Source organism: Mobula birostris, chromosome 3 (assembly GCF_030028105.1).
Source record: "Mobula birostris isolate sMobBir1 chromosome 3, sMobBir1.hap1, whole genome shotgun sequence".
Lineage (NCBI taxonomy): Eukaryota > Metazoa > Chordata > Chondrichthyes > Myliobatiformes > Myliobatidae > Mobula > Mobula birostris.
This window is the reverse complement of record NC_092372.1, coordinates 173,149,093-173,170,259: the sequence shown is the minus strand read 5'-3', so window position 1 is coordinate 173,170,259 and position 21,167 is coordinate 173,149,093. Positions and strand designations below refer to the sequence as shown.

Below are 21,167 nucleotides of genomic sequence, written 5' to 3'. Positions count from 1 at the left end.
GAAGCATAGAGGGCTATGGGGAAACCCTAGGTAGTTCTAAAGTAGGGACATGTTTGGCATTGCTTTGTGGGCCAAACGGCCTGCATTGTGCTGTAGGTTTTCTATGTTTCTATAATACATCTATGTTTACCATGATGTATTTTCCATTTCTGGAGCTTTATCCAACAGCAAAGCTTAAGAAACAGATAAAGAAAATTAATGAAATGGTCATCAAAGCTCTTTTTGAGCAGGAATGTGAACTTTGGCTGCTGCTTTTAATTGAGTCACATTATTGCGTCATTTACTGGTGTATTTTATGCTAGTGAACAGGTATAAATATTATTGTGCAAGTGGTTTACTTTAAAATGACTTAATCCCAACTTGTTGCTTATTCAAATCCAGACCGGTGGGGGGGCGGGGGGGGGGGAATGATAATGAGCCGGGGGCCTGAAATGTGTAGATTTTTTTTAACTGAAATTTTTCTTTCCCCTCCAGGTGCTTGGTCTGCTGGTGTGGATATTAATAGCTAGTACAGAGTATTTCTCTGTTTCTGCCTTCGGTTGGGTGATGTTTGTGGCAGTCTTTTACTGGGTGCTCACAGTCTTCTTTTTAATCTTCTACATCACCATGGTGTACACCAAGATTCCTCAGATACCATGGACAACAGTGGTGAGTGACCTTTTCGATTTTTTTTCCCCCAATTTCTTCAAGGTAATACCCTTTGTTTTGTAGGTGCTGTGTTGAAGATACTGATCACTTTGGGGGTGATAGTTTCATGCTGTTACCTTCCAGCTGTACATTGCAAAAATAGATATCCTCCCTGTAGGAAGTTAGAACAGGTGGTTTTATTGAGCCGATTCTGCCTTCACTTACACATCGGTCAGGAGCAGGATTTCATTTACACAGATCTACGTCGGTCAAGAGCAGGATTTCTGCTCCTATTTTTTCTCTCTAGCTCAGAGGCCCAACTCAATTTTTGTATCCCAATTTCTGTCTTGGTTGAGGCTTGTGTATGCTGAGTACAATGTCACATTTATATAATGTACGTAAAAGTAGTGAAGCTCCATGCAGACAGCAGTAGAATTCAGTGATGAACCTGGGCTGTCAGAGGTTGTACCATTTCCTGGCAGTGCCATTGTGCCATCTCAAAGTAACTATCGTGGGCCAAGAAAAATCACTATTTTGCAGTGTTTTTATGACTTGATTCACAAACATAGCAATAGTAAATAAAACGGCTCACCTGATAGAAAGGTTGTGAGTGGTGGTAAAAATCTTCTGAGGTGTATATATTTCAATGCTAGGAGTATTGCGGGGAAGGCGGATGAGTTGAGGGTGTGGATTGACATGTGGAATTATGATGTTGTAGCAATTAGTGAAACTTGGCTACAGGAGGGGCAGGACTGGCAGCTTAATATTCCAGGGTTCCGATGTTTCAGATGTGATCGAGGCAGAGGAATGAAAGGTGGAGGAGTAGCATTGCTTGTTAGGGAAAATATTACAGCAGTGCTCAGGCAGGACAGATTAGAGGGCTTGTCTACTGAGTCCTTATGGGTGGAGCTGAGAAACAGGAAAGGTATGGCCACATTAGTGGGATTGTATTACAGACCACCCAATAGTCAACGAGACTTAGAAGAGCAAATCTGCAGAGAGATAGCAGACAACTGCAGGAAACAGAAAGTTGTGGTGGTAGAGGATTTTAATTTTCCATACATTGATTGGGACTCCCATACTGTTAGGGGTCTAGATGGTCTAGAGTTTGTAAAATGTGTTCAGGAAAGTTTTCTAAATCAGTATATTGAGGGACCAACTAGAGGGGATGCAATATTGGATCTCCTGTTAGGAAACGAATTAGGGCAAGTGACGGAAGTCTGTGTAGGGGAGCACTTTGGTTCCAGTGATCATATCACCATTAGTTTCAATTTGATCATGGACAAGAATAGATCTGGTCCTAGGGTTGAGGTTCTGAACTGGAAGAAGGCCAAATTTGAAGAAATGAGAAACGATCTAAAAAGCATGGATTGGGACAGGTTGTTCTCTGGCAAAGATGTGATTGGTAGGTGGGAAGCCTTCAAAGGGGAAATTTTGAGAGTGCAGAGTTTGTATGTTCCTGTCAGGATTAAAGGCAAATTGAATAGGAATAAGGAACATCGGTTCTCAAGGGATATTGCAACTCTGATAAAGAAGAAGAGGGAGTTGTATGAAATGTATAGAAAACAGGGGGTAAATCAGGTGCTTGAGGAGTATAAGAAGTGCAAGAAAATACTTAAGAAAGAAATCAGGAGGGCAAAAAGAAGACATGAGGTTGCCTTGGCAGCCAAAGTGAAGGATAATCCAAAGAGCTTTTACAAGTATATTAAGAGCAAAAGGATTGTAAGGGATAAAATTGGTCCTCTTGAAGATCAGAGTGGTCGGCTTTGTGCGGAACCAAAGGAAATGGGAGAGATCTTAAATAGGTTTTTTGCGTCTGTATTTACTAAGGAAGCTGGCATGAAATCTATGGAATTGAGGGAATCAAGTAGTGAGACCATGGAAACTGTACAGATTGAAAAGGAGGAGGTGCTTGCTGCCTTGAGGAAAATTAAAGTGGATAAATCCCCGGGACCTGACAGGGTGTTCCCTCGGACCTTGAAGGAGACTAGTGTTGAAATTGCGGGGGCCCTGGCAGAAATATTTAAAATGTCGCTGTCTACGGGTGAAGTGCCGGAGGATTAGAGAGTGGCTCATGTTGTTCCATTGTTTAAAAAAGGATTGAAAAGTAATCCGGGAAGTTATAGGCCGGTGAGATTAACATCAATAGTAGGTAAGTTATTGGAGGGAGTACTAAGAGACAGAATCTACAAGCATTTGGATAGACAGGGGCTTATTAGGGAGAGTCAACATGGCTTTGTGCGTGGTAGGTCATGTTTGACCAATCTGTTGGAGTTTTTCGAGGAGGTTACCAGGAAAGTGGATGAAGGGAAGGCAGTGGATATTGTCTACATGGACTTCAGTAAGGCCTTTGACAAGGTCCCGCATGGGAGGTTAGTTAGGAAAGTTCAGTCGCTAGGTATACATGGAGAGGTGGTAAATTGGATTGGACATTGGCTCGATGGAAGAAGCCAGAGAGTGATGGTAGAAAATTGCTTCTCTGAGTGGAGGCCTGTGACTAGTGGTGTGCCACAGGGATCAGTGCTGGGTCCATTGTTATTTGTCATCTATATCAATGACCTGGATGATAATGTGGTAAATTGGATCAGCAAGTTTGCTGATGATACAAAGATTGGAGGTGTAGTAGACAGTGAGGAAGGTTTTCAGAGCCTGCAGAGGGACTTGGACCAGCTGGAAAAATGGGCTGAAAAATGGCAGATGGAGTTTAATACTGACAAGTGTGAGGTATTGCACGTTGGAAGGACAAACCAACGTAGAACATACAGGGTTAATGGTAAGGCACTGAGGAGTGCAGTGGAACAGAGGGATCTGGGAATACAGATACAAAATTCCCTAAAAGTGTCGTCACAGGTAGATAGGGTCATAAAGAGAGCTTTTGGTACATTGGCCTTTATTAATCGAAGTTTTGAGTATAAGAGCTGGAATGTTATGATGAGGTTGTATAAGGCATTGGTGAGGCCGAATCTGGAGTATTGTGTTCAGTTTTGGTCACCAAATTACAGGAAGGATATAAATAAGGTTGAAAGAGTGCAGAGAAGGTTTACAAGGATATTGCCGGGACTTGAGAAACTCAGTTACAGAGAAAGGTTGAATAGGTTAGGACTTCATTCCCTGGAGCGTAGAAGAATGAGGGGAGATTTGATAGAGGTATCTAAAATTATGATGGGTATAGATAGAGTGAATGCAAGCAGGCTTTTTCCACTGAGGCAAGGAGAGAAAAAAAGCAGAGGACATGGGTTAAGGGTGAGGGGGGAAAAGTTTAAAGGGAACATTAGGGGGGGCTTCTTCACACAGAGAGTGGTGGGAGTATGGAATGAACTGCCAGACGAGGTGGTAAATGCGGGTTCTTTTTTAACATTTAAGAATAAATTGGACAGATACATGGATGGGAGGTGTATGGAGGGATATGGTCTGTGTGCAGGTCAGTGGGACTAGGCAGAAAATGGTTCAGCACAGCCAAGAAGGGCCAAAGGGCCTGTTTCTGTGCTGTAGTTTCTATGGTTCTATGGTTCTATGGTCCAGGAACACCACTGGGATTGTGAAACGGGCCCAGCAGAGATTGCACTTTCTGAGGAAGCTTAAACAAGCATCATTCCCCAGTAACATCTTAACTACATTCTACAGAGGCGTGGTTGAGAGTGTGTTGACCTTTTGCATCACAACCTGGTACTCCAGCTGCAGTGCTGTCGACAAAAAAGCCTTGCAGAGGGTGGTTAGGGGAGCAGAGAAGGTTATTGGGGTCTCCCTACCTTCTGTCCAAGACCTCTTTCAGAGTCGATGCCTCCAGAAGACACGGTACATCATTAAAGACCCCTCAACCCTCTCCATGAACTGTTTGTTCTTCTGCCATCAGGCAAACGTTACAGGAGCATCAAACCTAAAACCACAAGGCTACTAAACAGCTTCCTCCCACAGGCAGTCAGACTGCTAAATAGCTGCTCTACCTGACTCTGCTTTGGACACTTTTAACTTGCACTGGACATTTATAACTGATTTAACTGACATGTGGCTGTTGTGTTTTACTATTTATTGTTATGTTTATTATTTAGTGTTGCGTTTGTTATGTTATGATTGCACTACCCCTGAGGAATGCTCTCATTCTGCCCTGCAGAGCTGATGTATGGTTAGAATGACAATGAAGTTTTTTGGATCTTTTGAATCTTTGAATCTTGTTTCTTTTTGGTATAAATTTGAGGTTACCGCGGTTTATTTATTTATATAGCTATACTGCGCAGACTTGGCTGTTTTGGCTTTTTGAGCCAAGCCGTCTCAGCAAGCCCATGACCCCGATTAACCTTAACCTAATCGGGGGACAGTTTATAATGACCAATTAACCTAGCCGGTACATCTTTGAACTGTGGGAAGAAACCGGAGCATCCGGGGAAAATCCATGTATTCTACTGGGAGGATGTTCAGAGACTTCTGATGAACTCTGATCATAGGAACGCCCCGAACTACAAGTTCAAGTTTAATTGTCATTCAACCATACATGAATAACCGTGAATGCAGCCAAACAAAACAGTGTTCCTCCAGGGCAAAGGTGCAAAACACAGTTTTGTGTCATACACAACACAAGGCACATTTAGCACATATAAAATAGCAAGCATATATAACGTATCAATAAAATACTGTCACACAAAAACAATAGTCCAAAATTCCAGGTGCATGACTGTTGCCAAACACAATATAGCTTGTTTTCTACCGAGCGAACACTAGGGGCAGCACCAACTCCAGTTTGAACATTGCCCCACACCACCTCCGGTGGAGTACACTGACTCTGATGCCTCTCTCCCTGGCAGCTGTAAACAGGCGACACCGTGGCTTGAGGCCTAGTCCTCAATAAAGTGCTAACTGCTACAGTACCTTTCTGTATTTCATAATTGCCTCAGTAACTTTTAATGTACATCAGAAGATTATAGATTCAAAGATACACCAGATAGATAGCTAAACAAATGGCCTAGTGTGGTATTGAGCTGCACGCCATATTCGGTGAATCCCTTGCACCATTTAAAGCGAACTCCAATGTGATAAGCAACATTTATTTAACCGATAGCATTAAAGAAAACAGATTTAACTGGTCAGGCTTTCTCAGTTGTTTTCTGGGACCTTGTAGTGTAGCTAAAAAATCTTCTATTTGCCAAAGTAAATTACACTGCTCCAATCATAGTTCTTGAAGATGTATAATATTTTAAATTATCATTTATATATTCAGAATTTAACTTGATTGAGTTTTTTTGAATTAACAAAGAAGATTTGAATGCAGGGTGGCAGATGTCTGCACTGACTTTGTTAAGGCATTCGCTAAGGTAGGTCCCACATGGCTAGGCTTGTCCAGAAGGTTAAGGTGCGTGGGATCCAAGTAGTGGTGCTTTATTGTTTTGAAATTGGCCTGGTGATATTTAGAAATCTCTGACCAGAGGTGTACTGTAGAGATTCGTGCTGGGACACTTGTTAATATGTATCACAAGCTACCTGGATGTGAATGTAGTTGGTTTGATTAGTAAGCTTGCAGTTGGCTTAACAGGTGATGGTGTTGTGCATAGGGAGGAAGGAAGGTCATCTAAGTCTATGACACTTACATAGATCAGATGGAAAATTGGGCCGAGCACCGGTGGATGGAATTTGGAATCAGAATATGAATATATATTTTATATTGGTATAAGCTGTTCCTGAATGGTTGAATGTGTGTCTTCAGGATTCCATACCTCCTCTCTGATGGTAACAATGAGAAGGAGGAATGTCCTGGGTGATGGGGGTCCTTAATGACAGGTGCCACCTTTTTGAGGTATCGCTCCTTGTAGAGGTCCTGGATGCTGGGGAGGCTAGTGTCCATGATGGAGCTGACAGAGTTTATAACTTTCTGCAGCTTATTTCGATCCTGTGCAGTGCTACGCACCCGCCCCCCCCCCCCCCCCCAATACTGGATAGTAATGCCGCCAGTTAGAATACTTCCCATGGTACATCTGTAGAAATTTCTGAGCATCTTTGGTGACTTGCCAAATCTCCTTATACTCCAAATGGAATATAGCCACCACCATGCTGTCTTTGTAACTGCCGTGGTATGTTGGCCCAGGATAAATCCTCACGCGATGTTGACACCCAGGAACTTCAAATTGCTCACCCTTTCCATTTCTGATCCCTCTGTGAGGACTGGTGTGTGTTCCCTCATCTTACACTTTCTGAAGTCCACTATCAGTTCTTTGGTCTTACTGACGTTGAGTGCAAGGTTGTTGATCTATTTTGCTCCTGTACAACCTCTCTTCACCATTTGAAATTCTGCCAACTACAGTTGTATCATAAGCAAATTTATAGATGACATTTGAACTGTGCCTAGCCACACAGTCATGAGGGAGTAGAGCAGTGTGCTAGGTAAACATCTTTGAGGTGCACCAGTGTGGATTATCAGTGAAGTGGAGATGTTATTTCCTGTCTGCGCAGATTGTGGTCTTCCAATGAGAAAGTCAAGGATCCAATTGCAGTACGGAGGCCCAGGTTTTGGAGCATTTTAATAAGAACTGTAGGAATGATTGTGTTAAATGCTGAGCTGTAGTTAATAAACAGCATCCCGACTTAAGTATTAGTATTGTCCAGGTGATCTAAGGCCACATTAAAACCAATAAGATCGCAGCAGCTATAGACCTATTGTGGCAAGAGGCAAATTGCAGTGGGTCCAGGTCCTTGCTGAGACAGGAGATGAACCAACCTCTCAAAGCACTTCATCACCGTAGATGTGAGTGCTACCGGGTGATGGTTGTTAAGGTAGCTCACCTAGCTCTTCTGGGGCACTGGTATGATGGTTGCCCTTTTTAAGTGGGTGGGAACTTCCAACTGTAAGTAATGAGGGATTGAAAATGTCTTTGAACACACCAGCCAGATGGCTGTCACAGGCATTCAGAGCCCTTACTTGGTACCCCATCAGGGCCTGTTGCTTTGCGAGGGTTCACCCTCTTGAAAGACTATCTGACATCAGCCGCCAAGACACATGGTCAACCGGGTGTTTCAGGAATCCGCCTAGCTGTAGTTTTATTCTCCCTTTCAAAGTGTGCATAAAAGGTTTTGAGCTCATCTGGGAGTGAAACATCACAGCCATTCATGATGTTAGGTTTCGCTTTGTAGAAGGTAATGGCCAGCAAACCCTGCCAGAGCTGACGTGTATCCAATTCTGCCTCCATCCTTGATCAGAATTGTTCCTTTGCTCTCGAGATAGCTCTCCATATGTCATACCTGGCCTTTCTGTATAGTCCTGGATTACCAGACATGAATGTCACAGATCTGCCCTCAGCAGAATATGAATCTCCTGGTCGTCCATGGCTTTTGATTCAGTATGTTCTCATAGGCACACACTTGTCCACGCAGGTTTTAATGAAATCGATAGCAATGGTGGCGTACTTGTTCAGACTGGAAGGTGAATCTCCGAATGCAGTCCACTCCACCAATGCAAAGCAGTCCTGCATCTCCCTTGTCCATACCTTCTTGGTCCTCGCTACTTGTGCTCCAGTCGGTCCTCAGTCTCTGCTTACACTCGGGGAGTAGAGATACACCCAGAATGTCAATCGTCCTCTCTCTGGCTATCCATCCCATAGGATGATGATGGCTCCTTTCAGTCAGTTAGTGGGGCGGTACCCCACTCCTCAGAAAAGAACAGCATGTGCGTGAATGGATCTTAGGTGAGTAGGGGGTTGCACGGGTCCAGACCCACCCTCTCGACATCCCTTCCCGGATCCAGCAGCATGGTGGGGTCCAAGACGGCTGGGGGAAGTTCTATTGCAGTGAATGGCCAGACCAAGCTTCGATGCAAGGGATGCGCTTTCTGCGCTTCACGGCACGCGTTTGCTAGATGGCCGTTGACCCTACAAGAGGGTTCATCTGCCCTTTGATAGGTCCTGTTTTTTATCCTGCAGGGTGTCTAGCCACCCTCCTCACCATGCAAGCCGAACACACGACCCTGCGACAGGTAGTACTGGGTTACATGGTACCAGTAGCACTCAGACCAGTGACCTGACCAGAGTCCCAAAATGACGGGGAAGGCATCAGGGGTGCTGTTCGTGCCTGTTGATTACGTCGCTCAGTTTGTCTGGAGCCTGTTTGCCCCCGGCCTGAGGTGGGATGTACACTGGTATCAAGATGATGGCTGAAAACTCCTGCGGCAAGTAAAATGGATGACACTTTATCATGAGACATTCCAGGTTGGCTGAGCCGGACTGGGACAGAACTGCCAAGTTTGTGCACCACGAGCATAAAGCATAAGGCATACTCCACCCTCCTCTGCCATTGAAAGACTCAGCAGTCTTGGTGGTGAATTAAGAAGCCAGTGAGCTGGATCGCTGCGTTTGGAATGGCGGGAGATATTGAAGTCTCTGTGAAACATAAAACACAACAGTCCCTGACATCCCTCTAGTACAGCAATCCTGCTCTGAGATCTTTTGATTTTGTTTATCAGAGACCATATGTTTGCCAGCAGAATTGTCAGTAGTGGAAGTTGGAACCCTCTTCTCCTTAAACTTTTAATCCAAAGCGGCATCATCTTTTCTGCTGGTCCTAAAGGGGAACTGCACTTACGAATGGAGGTGGTAAACTGAGATTTGTTAACTTTGAGTACTAATAGACTTTTTTTAATGCCTTAAAACGATGTTACTTGATGTATTGTCAATGGCTGTAGCTCTGGACTTCTGCTGTAGCAGTTTAAAACAGGAATATTTGATGATTTCCGTTGGAGCTGCTCACACAAGTTGCCTTCTTAATGGCTCCCCACAAGTGAATTTAATCCCCAAAAAAATGTGCAGTGAAGTCAAATAGGGAAATGACATGTACAGTAAATGGCGGGGTGTTAAAGAACAGTGAGACTTCGGATTCCGAGTTTATAGTTCCCCAAAGGTTAGATAGGGTAGTGAAAAAGGTGTTTGGCATTCTTGCCTTTATAGTTGAGGGTAGATTGGAGAAGTTGGGACATTATGTTGCAAATGATGGGAACAAAAGTATTTAGCAGAGTGAAGTAAGCAAGTTTGAAAGAACAGTCAGGTGGTGGGGGAGGAACCAGGGTAATGAGCACAGTGGAGCTGATGGGACAGTGTTTATTTCAGTGCAAAGACTGAAAGAAAGTAAAACAGATGAATTTAGAGTCTGGATTAGTGCATGGAACTACGACGTTGCCATCATTACGGAGACTTGGTTGAACAAAGAGCAGGACGAGCTTCTCGATATTCCAGAATTTAGATGTTTCAGATCCAATAGAGAGGGATCGGAAGGGTGAGAGTATTTCACTACTGATCAGGGAAAATGCTACAGCACTGTTTAGGGAGAACATCCTGAAGGCCTTGTCCAGTGAGCCAGTATGCGGTTGCTATGATGGGGTTACACTGTGGCCCTCTCAATAGCCAACAGGAGATAAATGAACAGATATTTAAACAACCTATAGAAAGATTTATAAGCAACAGGAGAGGTGCAATAGCTGAATTTCATTTCCCCAGTATAGACTGAATCTCCCTGGGTGCCAGAGGCTTAGATCAGACGCAATTTATTGGGTGCATTTAGGATCTGTTATGGACACAATCAAGCCAGGGAAAGGGCCATACTAGACCTTGTATGGGAAATGAACTTGGCCGGGTGACCATGGAGAGTACTTCGGGGAAAAGTAATGATAAGTTAGTGAGTTTTGGATAATTACGGATAAGAATAATTCTGGACCTTGATGGATGTGGTTGGGACTAATAAAGTTCAAAGTAAATTTATTATCAAAGTATGTAAGTCCTACCTTGAGATTTGCTTTTATTGCATGCATTTACAGGGGGGAAAGAAATACAAAAGAACTTTGTGATAAATTATACATAAACAGAGAAATACTAACAATCAACATGCAAACGATGACAAACTGCAAATATAAAGTAATACTGAGAACACGAGTTGTAAAGAGTATTTGAAAGTGAATCTGTAGAACGTAGCAACACACATCAAAGTTGCTGGTGAACGCAGCAAGCCAGGCAGCATCTCTAGGAAGAGGTGCAGTCGACGTTTCAGGCCGAGACCCTTCGTCAGGACTAACTGAAGGAAGAGTGAGTAAGGGATTTGAAAGTTGGAGGGGGAGGGGGAGCTCCAAAATGATAGGAGAAGACAGGAGGGGGAGGGATAGAGCCAAGAGCTGGACAGGTGATAGGCAAAAGGGGATACGAGAGGATCATGGGACAGGAGGTCCGGGAAGAAAGACGGGGGGGGGGGACCCAGAGGATGGGCAAGAGGTATATTCAGAGGGACAGAGGGAGAAAAAGGGGAGTGAGAGAAAGAATGTGTGCATAAAAATAAGTAACAGATGGGGTACGAGGGGGAGGTGGGGCCTTAGCAGAAGTTAGAGAAGTCAATGTTCATGCCATCAGGTTGGAGGCTACCCAGACGGAATATAAGGTGTTGTTCCTCCAACCTGAGTGTGGCTTCATCTTTACAGTAGAGGAGGCCGTGGATGGACATGTCAGAATGGGAATGGGATGTGGAATTAAAATGTGTGGCCACTGGGAGATCCTGCTTTCTCTGGTGTACAGAGCGTAGATGTTCAGCAAAGCGGTCTCCCAGTCTGCGTCGGGTCTCGCCAATATATAAAAGGCCGCATCGGGAGCACCGGACACAGTATATCACCCCAGTCGACTCACAGGTGAAGTGTTGCCTCACCTAGAAGGACTGTTTGGGGCCCTGAATGGTGGTAAGGGAGGAAGTGTAAGGGCATGTGTAGCACTTGTTCCGCTTACACGGATAAGTGCCAGGAGGGAGATCAGTGGGGAGGGATGGGGGGGACGAATGGACAAGGGAGTTGTGTAGGGGGCGATCCCTGCGGAATGCAGAGAGAGGTGGGAAGGGAAAGATGCGCTTAGTGGTGGGATCCCGTTGGAGGTGGCGGAAGTTACGGAGAATAATATGTTGGACCCGGAGGCTGGTGGGGTGGTAGGTGAGGACCAGGGGAACCCTATTCCTAGTGGGGTGGCGAGAGGATGGAGTGAGAGCAGATGTACGTGAAATGTGGGAGATGCGTTTAAGAGCAGAGTTGATAGTGGAGGAAGGGAAGCCCCTTTCTTTAAAAAAGGAAGGCATCTCCCTTGTCCTAGAATGAAAGGCCTCATCCCGAGAGCAGATGCAGCGGAGACGGAAGAATTGCGAGAAGGGGATGGCGTTTTTGCAAGAGACAGGGTGAGAAGAGGAATAGTCCAGATAGCTGTGAGAGTCAGTAGGCTTATAGTAGACATCAGTGGATAAGCTGTCTCCAGAGACAGAGACAGAAAGATCTAGAAAGGGGAGGGAGGTGTCGGAAATGGACCAGGTAAACTTGAGGGCAGGGTGAAAGTTGGAGGCAAAGTTAATAAAGTCAACGAGTTCTGCATGCGTGCAGGAAGCAGCGCCAATGCAGTCGTCGATGTAGCGAAGGAAAAGTGGGGGACAGATACCAGAATAGGCACGGAACATAGATTGTTCCACAAACCCAACAAAAAGGCAGGCATAGCTAGGACCCATACGGGTGCCCATAGTTACACCTTTAGTTTGGAGGAAGTGGCAGGAGCCAAAGGAGAAATTATTAAGAGTAAGGACTAATTCCGCTAGACGGAACAGAGTGGTGGTAGAGGGGAACTGATTAGGTCTGGAATCCAAAAAGAAGCGTAGAGCTTTAAGACCTTCCTGATGGGGGATGGAAGTATATAAGGACTGGACATCCATGGTGAAAATAAAGCGGTGGGGGCCAGGGAACTGTAGAACGTAGAATCAGTTCAGAGCAGTGACTGAAGTTATCCACGCTGGTTCAGGAGCCTGATGGTTGTAGGGTAATGGATGTTCCTGAACCGGGTGATGTGGGACCGTGCTCAATAGCAGTAGTGCTTTGGATGGTGCTTCCTTGTAGCATTGCTCCATGTAAATGTACTCAAAGGTAGGGAGATATTTGCCTGTAATGGACCTGGTTGTATCCATTATTTTCTGTAGCATTTTCCATTCCGGCCATTGGTGTTTCCATGATGAAACCAGTTAGGATGCTCTACAACTGTGCATCTATTGAAGACATGCTGAATCGATGCAAACCATCCTGACCAACAGCGCCACGGTGTGGTATGCCAGCTGCACAGCCGCTGAGCGACAAGCCCTGCATCGCGTGGTGAAGGCAGCCCAGCGAATTGTCAGGATGGAGCTCCCAGGACTGGACACCACCTATTCCAGCAGACTCAGGAGGAAAGCAATCAGCATAACCAGAGACACCACACACCCCGGCCACTCCCTGTTTGACCCACTGCCGTCCAGTGAAAGGTTCAGGACACTAAACGCCAGAACAAATAGACTGAGGAACAGCTTCTATCCCAGAGCTGTGGCCTCCATCACACCACTCCCACAGAACAATGACTGAAACTGTGAGCACACACACGCACACAAATACTTGCACTAATGGCACTTTGTGCATTACTGTGATAATCTGGTGCTGCTGCAACTTATTTTCTGCTACTCATCTATTTAATACTGTTTTTCTATTACTGTCTTGTTTTTATCTACCGCTTTTTTAATTGCCTAAGAGGAAGCCAAACGGAGTTTCATTGTACCTATGTATAATGACTATAAAGGTCATTCAATTCAATTCAAGTAGAGGCATTATTGTGCTTTATTTGTGACATTTGTGTTCTGATCCAGATGTGGGAAGTCAGGGAGCCCTCCGGTGTCCCTGACAACGACACCTGCAAGAAGTGCATCCAGCTGCAGCTCCTGACAAACCGCGTTAGGGAACTGGAGCAGGAGCTGGATGACCTGCGGATCACTCGGGAGAATGAGGAGATTATAGATCGTAGCTACAGGGAGGTAGTTACGCCAAAGGAGCAGAGGACAGGAAATTGGGTCACTGTCAGGCGAGGGAAGGGGAAAGGGCAAGCAGAGCAGGGTTCCCCTGTGGCCATTCCCCTCAACAACAAGTACACCGCATTGGATACTGTTGGGGGTGATGACTTACCTGGGACAAGCTGCAGTAGCCGGATCTCTGGCACTGAGACTGGCTCTGCAGTGCAGAAGGGAGGGGGGAAAAGAGGAGAGCGGTAGTGATAGGGGACTTGATAGTTAGAGGTACAGATAGGAGGTTCTGTGGTTGTGACAGAGAATCCAGGATGGTTTGTTGCCTCCTGGGTGCCAGGGTCAAGGATGTCTCTGATCGATTGCATGACATTCTGAAGTGGGAGGGTGATCAGCCAGATGTCGTGGTGCACATCGGTACCAATGACATAGCAAGGAAGAGTGAGGAGGTCCTGGAGAGTGAGTATAGAGAGCTTGGTAGGAAGTTGAAAAGCAGGACCTCGAGGGTGGTAATCTTAGGATTGCTACCTGTGCTACGTGCCATTGAGGGTAGGAATAGGATGCTCTGGAGGATGAACAAGTGGCTGAGGAACTGGTGTAGGGGGCAGGGTTTCAGATTTCAGGATCATTGGGACCTCTTCTGGGGCAGGTGGGACCTGTACAAGAGAGACGGGTTACACTTGAACTACAGGGGGACCAATATCCTTTCAGGGAGGTTTGTTAGTGCTATTGGGGAGGCTTTAAACTAGATTTGCAGGAGGATGGGAACCAGAGTGCCAGAGCTGACAGTGTGGCTGGGGAGAAAATAAATGATGTTAAAAGTTCAAGCAAATCCGCTAATAGAAAGGTTGTGAGTGGTGGTAAAAATCTTCTGAGGTGTATATATTTCAATGCTAGGAGTATTGCGGGGAAGGCGGATGAGTTGAGGGCGTGGATTGACACGTGGAATTATGACGTTATAGCAATTAGTGAAACTTGGCTACAGGAGGAGCAGGACTGGCAGCTTAATATTCCAGGGTTCTGATGTTTCAGATGTAATCGAGGCAGAGGAATGAAAGGTGGGGGAGTAGCATTGCTTGTTAGGGAAAATATTACAGCAGTGCTCAGGCCGGACAGATTAGAGGGCTTGTCTACTGAGTCCTTATGGGTGGAGCTGAGAAACAGGAAAGGTATGGCCACATTAGTGGGCTTGTATTACAGACCACCCAATAGTCAATGAGAATTGGAAGAGCAAATCTGCAGAGATATAGCAGGCAACTGCAAGAAACATAAAGTTGTGGTGGTAGGGGATTTTAATTTTCCATATATTGATTGGGACTCCCATACTGTTAGGGGTCTAGATGGTTTAGAGTTTGTAAAATGTGTTCAGGAAAGTTTTCTAAATCAATATATAGAGGGACCAACTAGAGGGGATGCAATATTGGATCTCCTGTTAGGAAACGAATTAGGGCAAGTGACGGAAGTCTGTGTAGGGGAGCACTTTGGTTCCAGTGATCATAACACCATTAGTTTCAACTTGATCATGGACAAGGATAGATCTGGTCCTAGGGTTGAGGTTCTTAACTGGAAGAAGGTCAAATTTGAAGAAATGAGAAAGGATCTAAAAAGCATGGATTGGGACAGGTTGTTCTCTGGCAAGGATGTGATCAGTAGGTGGGAAGCCTTCAAAAGAGAAATTTTGAGAGTGCAGAATTTGTATGTTCCTGTCAGGATTAAAGGCAAAGTGAATAGGAATAAGGAACCTTGGTTCTCAAGGGATATTGCAACTCTGATAAAGAAGAAGAGGGAGTTGTATGACATGTATAGGAAGCAGGGAGTAAATAAGGTGCTTGAGCAGTATAAGAACTGCAAGAAAATACTTAAGAAAGAAATCAGGAGGGCTAAAAGAAGACATGAGGTTGCCTTGGCAGTCAAAGTGAAGGATAATCCAAAGAGCTTTTACAGGTATATTAAGAGCAAAAGGATTGTAAGGGATAAAATTGGTCCTCTTGAAGATCAGAGTGGTCGGCTATGTGCGGAACCAAAGGAAATGGGGGAGATCTTAAATAGGTTTTTTGCGTCTGTATTTACTATGGAAACTGGCATGAAGTCTATGGAATTCAGGGAAACAAGTAGTGAGATCATGGAAACTGTACAGATCGAAAAGGAGGAGGTCCTTGCTGTCTTGAGGAAAATTAAAGTGGATAAATCCCCGGGACCTGACTGGGTGTTCCCTCGGACCTTGAAGGAGACTAGTGTTGAAATTGCAGGGGCCCTGGCAGAAATATTTAAAATGTCGCTGTCTACAGGCGAGGTGCCGGAGGATTGGAGAGTGGCTCATGTTGTTCCGTTGTTTAAAAAAGGATCGAAAAGTAATCCGGGAAATTATAGGCCGGTGAGTTTAACGTCGGTAGTAGGTAAGTTATTGGAGGGAGTACTAAGAGACAGAATCTACAAGCATTTGGATAGACTGGGACTTATTAGGGAGTGTCAACATGGCTTTGTGCGTGGTAGGTCATGTTTGACCAATCTATTGGAGTTTTTCGAGGAGGTTACCAGGAAAGTGGATGAAGGGAAGGCAGTGGATATTGTCTACATGGACTTCAGTAAGGCCTTTGACAAGGTTCCGCATGGGAGGTTAGTTAGGAAAATTCAGTCGCTAGGTATACATGGAGAGGTGGTAAATTGGATTAGACATTGGCTCGATGGAAGAAGCCAAAGAGTGGCAGTAGAGAATTGCTTCTCTGAGTGGAGGCTTGTGACTAGCGGTGTGCCACAGGGATCAGTGCTGGGTCCATTGTTATTTGTCATCTATATCAATGATTTGGATGATAATGTGGTAAATTGGATCAGCAAATTTGCTGATGATACAAAGATTGGAGGTGTAGTAGACAGTGAGGAAGGTTTTCAGAGCCTGCAGAGGGACTTGGGCCAGCTGGAAACATGGGCGAAAAATGGCAGATGGAGTTTAATACAGACAAGTGTGAGGTATTGCACATTGGAAGGACAAACCAAGGTAGAACATACAGGGTTAATGGTAAGGCACTGAGGAGTGCAGTGGAACAGAGGGATCTGGGAATACAGATACAAAATTCCGTAAAAGTGGTGTCACAGGTAGATAGGGTCGTAAAGAGAGCTTTTGGTACATTGGCCTTTATTAATCAAAGTATTGAGTATAAGAGCTGGAATGTTATGATGAGGTTGTATAAGGCATTGGTGAGGCCGAATCTGGAGTATTGTGTTCAGTTTTGGTCACCAAATTACAGGAAGGATATAAATAAGGTTGAAAGAGTGCAGAGAAGGTTTACAAGGATGTTGCCGGGACTTGAGAAACTCAGTTACAGAGAAAGGTTGAATAGGTTAGGACTTTATTCCCTGGAGCGTAGAAGAATGAGGGGAGATTTGATAGAGGTATCTAAAATTATGATGGGTATAGATAGAGTGAATGCAAGCAGGCTTTTTCCACTGAGGCAAGGGGAGAAAAAAAGCAGAGGACATGGGTTAAGGGTGAGGAGGGAAAAGTTTAAAGGGAACATTAGGGGGTCTTCTTCACACAGAGAGTGGTGGGAGTATGGAATGAGCTGCCAGACGAGGTGGTAAATGCGGATTCTTTTTTAACATTTAAGAATAAATTGGACAGATACATGGATGGGAGTTGTATGGAGGGATATGGTCTGTGTGCAGGTCAGTGGGACTAGGCAGAAAATGGTTCAGCACAGCCAAGAAGGGTCAAAAGGCCTGTTTCTGTGCTGTAGTTTCTATGGTTCTATGGTTCTATCCCTTTGATATCTGAACACCAAGGACTTAAAGCTACTGACCCTCTCCACCTCTATTGCTCTCAATCTGTGTGGACCTCTGCTTTCTTCCTTCTGTTGTTGATAATTATGTCTTGGGCTTTACTGACGTTGAGTGAGAGGTTGTTGTTGTGGCATCACTCAACCAGATTTTCAATCTCTCTCCTATATGCCACTTATAATAGTATTAGGCAGAGGAAAGTAGACTTCAACAGCTGTTATTGGATAAATCTACAGTTGATATGTGAGAGTTGCTTAAAGGCTGTCTGGTCAGAACTTGGGCCCAACCTGTTCTTATGAAAGGGAAAGTTGACAATGACATGGTTCAGGAACCTCGGATGATGAGAGGGCTTTTGATGAATATTAAGTAAGCATGACTGAGATTAAACAGGGAACCAGGAGGGATTAAAGATTTTTTTTTTACACAGAGTGGTAGGTTTCTGGAGTCCACTGTCAGGGGAATGAATGGAAGTAGAGGCAATGTCTACAAATAATTTAAACAGAGATATCAAACAGGCAAGTAATGGAGGGATATGGAATGTGTGCAGGAAGATGAAATTAGTTTGGATTGACATTATAGTTGGCATGTGCATTGTAGGCCATAGCGCCTTTTCCTGCGCTGAACTGTTCTAAGTTCTTTCAAATCACTGGCTGGGCCATACTTGGAATATTGTGCTCAGTTCTGGTCGCCACATAATAGGCAGAAAGTAGTTGAGCTGAATGGAATGAAGAGGAGATTCACCAGGGTATTACCTGGACTGGATGATTTTAATCATGGGGAGGGATTTAGATAGACAGGACTTGTTTTCTCTGGTGAAGGTTAAGGAAGGCTTTTAACAGGGGACTTGAAGGATAATTTTGATTGATGTCTGGAATATATTGCTAGAGGAGGTGATAGAATCACTATTGTTAAGAGATTTCAACAGGGACTTAAATAGGTGAGGCATAGAAGTATGTAGACCTAATCTGGGCAAATGCAATGGCACGAAAGGTTGTTGTAGATGTGTAAGGCTGAAGGGGTCCTTTCACTGTAGTACAACTCCGGCTTTAATGCAAAGCTCTCTTAAGAATTGTGCCAGATATATATATATGATAATGTTAATCTATTGCTAAGTATGGTAATGATGTGTTTTTCAACTGCAGGGTTTGAGTTTTAATGCCAGTGCAGCTTTGTTGTACCTCTTGGCCTCAATTGTGGATGCAGTTTCTATTAACCAAGCTGATCAAGGAACAGAAAACTACAACTGCTGGTTAGCTTCCACAGTAAGTGCATCCCTTAAATTATCTTGGTCTTTCTTCCTCCCTCCGGGAACTAATCTGCTGCTTTTGGAATAAACATGAGCCGAGCAGTTTAAAAAGTCAGACTCCTATTGGCAAGCTAAGTTAAGTGCTGAAAGCAATGTTCAAATAAAGAATTGTCTTTGCCTTTGGGTACATTTTTTCTGAGATATGGAGACCATCCATTAAATCAGCAGTGCCAATCCAAAATCATCCAATTAATGGCTTCTGTTTGTGCAAGGCAATTCTTCTCTTGCTTAGTTAATCTGTCATTTCTACACACTCTGTACAGGTGCAATTTAATATCCAAAGGGAGAAAAAATTAAAGTGAAGTAGAATCTACACATACCTGTGACCTGCAACATGACCCTTTGAGCTACTAGCCCCCTGCTATTTCCTAGCACAGCAATCCTGTAAATCTTCATTCTTGTCTCCCTTTACCCCTGTAAAATTTTCTCTTCCATGCTCCCGTGAGTATCTTTGATTGTTTTCCCAATTACTCATATTAAGGGGTTATTTTATGGTGGTCGATTAATGGTTTTTGGTAGGAACTATCTTGAGCCCTACTAAACTTTATGTCCATCGAAGCAGCATGTCTTACCTGTTTTAACAGAGCTATTTTTAAGTTTGTACACCTCTATTCTATTCAATCAGCTCTTAACCTTCCCTGCTCTGAGAATTATTCCACAAATTAGAATGCCAAGCCTAGAATACAACAAGGTAAATGAATAAAGTTCTTTTGTCTTAGACCTTGCCCTCCTAATATGACTGTGTACTATATTCATGTGTTCATTATTATTCATAATATTTCAGTACATTTATGTTGTTTACATTCCTTCAAATCCAAACTAAATGGATTTTAATCAGATGAAGATAATTAAAATGTTTTTCTTCCTTTTTTTTGCAGGTTTTTGCTTTCATGGTCACTCTATGTTACTCTGGCAATGCATATTTCAGCTTTCAGACCTGGAGATCAAGGGACCAAGTACCTTAATTTAATGTTCCAAGGGTAAATGTTGGTAAATCGAGAAAATAAATTGTGAACAAAGGAAATGTTAAGATCTATTAATATGCTTTCCAGGCTCAGTGTTCATTATAATTACACCTATAGAAAATGTACTTAAGCCACTCCAAAGAGAATATTTAATTTTGTATTTGTGCCATCTTGTGAAGATAAACACCTGGGTTTATTTCTCTCTACTTTCCGCTGTCTGCTCCCAGTTAGGAGCACTGACGGTCCTCATCTGTTGCAATTCACAGAGGTGGCATTGCTTTGGCACAGTTGGCCACCCATTTGCCTTCAAGGTGAGTGTCGGTTTTCAATGGACAGTGAGGACCACCTCTATACTCAGCATGCACACTTCCACTAGGAGTCTGCAAATGAAAATCTGCAGGGTGAATCATAGCTAATTGTGGGTTTCTTTGGACAACTGTCCCCTACTGCTGTCCATCAAGATCAGGAAACTTGTCACCTTAATCATATCCACTGGGTCAAAGGGATTGTTTATGTCCTTTTAAATGTATTAAACCTCTTGATTATTTTTATTTAAATGTATAGCTTTATTAATGCTTGAAATAGTTTATCACATTGTGACTCATTGCTTGTTGCTTTGACTGTGTGTTTGCAAAATGATATGAAATATTTCCATTTGCCCACAATTTAAACTAATATTTTCAAAAATAACATCCTCCTTATGCCTTTAAAATAAAAAGAAAGTCGCCTTCACTTAATGTTAATTCTTCTATAATCATAGGAGATAGATCAGGATTTACGCCAAGAGTCTCCTTGCTTCTCTTAGTTTTGCATTGTACATTATGTATTGTAATGCTGAAAGGTGGCTGTTCATTAGGTTGCCCTGTCTTAAATTAGCTAAGCTAGCTGGCATTGGGTACTGATCTTTGACTTTCCTGCTTGGTTAGTCTCAGTTCCACAAAAAAGAATAACTACCACCTGAGGCTTTAACGGACACAGTTAGTGTGGTAGAAAGATAAAGATGTGCATGGTTTCACAAACAGAAATAATGCATTGTGTTGCATTTCAATTGAAATGACATGGCCAATTAAAAATGTAAGTAAGTGGCAGCCACCTTTGAGTAAATGTTTATTCAAATTGTTTCTAAATAAAATATTAATAATTAGGACTTAATGTTACTGATTATGTAAGATAGCCATCAAAAATGTAATAACCTTTCTGAATGTCATGAATGATCCTTAAAGGTCGGAAAATTTACTTTATACTTTTCACTTTGAAACAATACTAAATGTCATGTTGTACATTGATCTTGAATGTTGGTAAGTTTTAAAGAAGAAGATGGAATTTAAATTGGCAAATTATATTGCTGTATTTACTGTATGTCCTGTTTTCCAGTGTGGAGAAGAAATAAATATTTTCAAATGTTATTTCAGTATTTAATTCATGCACAAATATTGACTGAAAATTAGCTTGTTGCAGTAATTAATGTAATATTAAATGCCATTAGTCATATATTGGATACAAGCAAAAAGTTTGTACACTTATTCCAGTTTGTTAAAGATTAAAGCAAACCTCCTAAAATTAAGAAAATTTGAAATCTCTAATGTATTCAGAATAATTGCACGTCAATTTGGATTTGCTTTCTTTAAATGCCCTTAATTTAATGTCCTGATTGTTTGCTACATCTATAAAATAATGACTTCTCTGCCAAACTATCTGCT

At 43.3% G+C, this 21,167-nt stretch overlaps 1 protein-coding gene across 1 annotated transcript in view; it reads left to right on the top strand.

Moving 5' to 3' along the window:
* cmtm8b (CKLF-like MARVEL transmembrane domain containing 8b) overlaps positions 1–20,863 on the top strand; it is a 68,188-nt gene extending 47,325 nt beyond the window's left edge. Inside the window, exons 2-4 of the mRNA XM_072252018.1 lie at positions 475–648; positions 18,339–18,458; positions 19,381–20,863. Of these exons, the coding sequence (XP_072108119.1) occupies positions 475–648; positions 18,339–18,458; positions 19,381–19,467 (381 nt within the window). The 3' untranslated portion in view covers positions 19,468–20,863. The remainder of the gene's footprint in view (positions 1–474; positions 649–18,338; positions 18,459–19,380) is intronic.
* Positions 20,864–21,167: the final 304 nt, after the last annotated feature.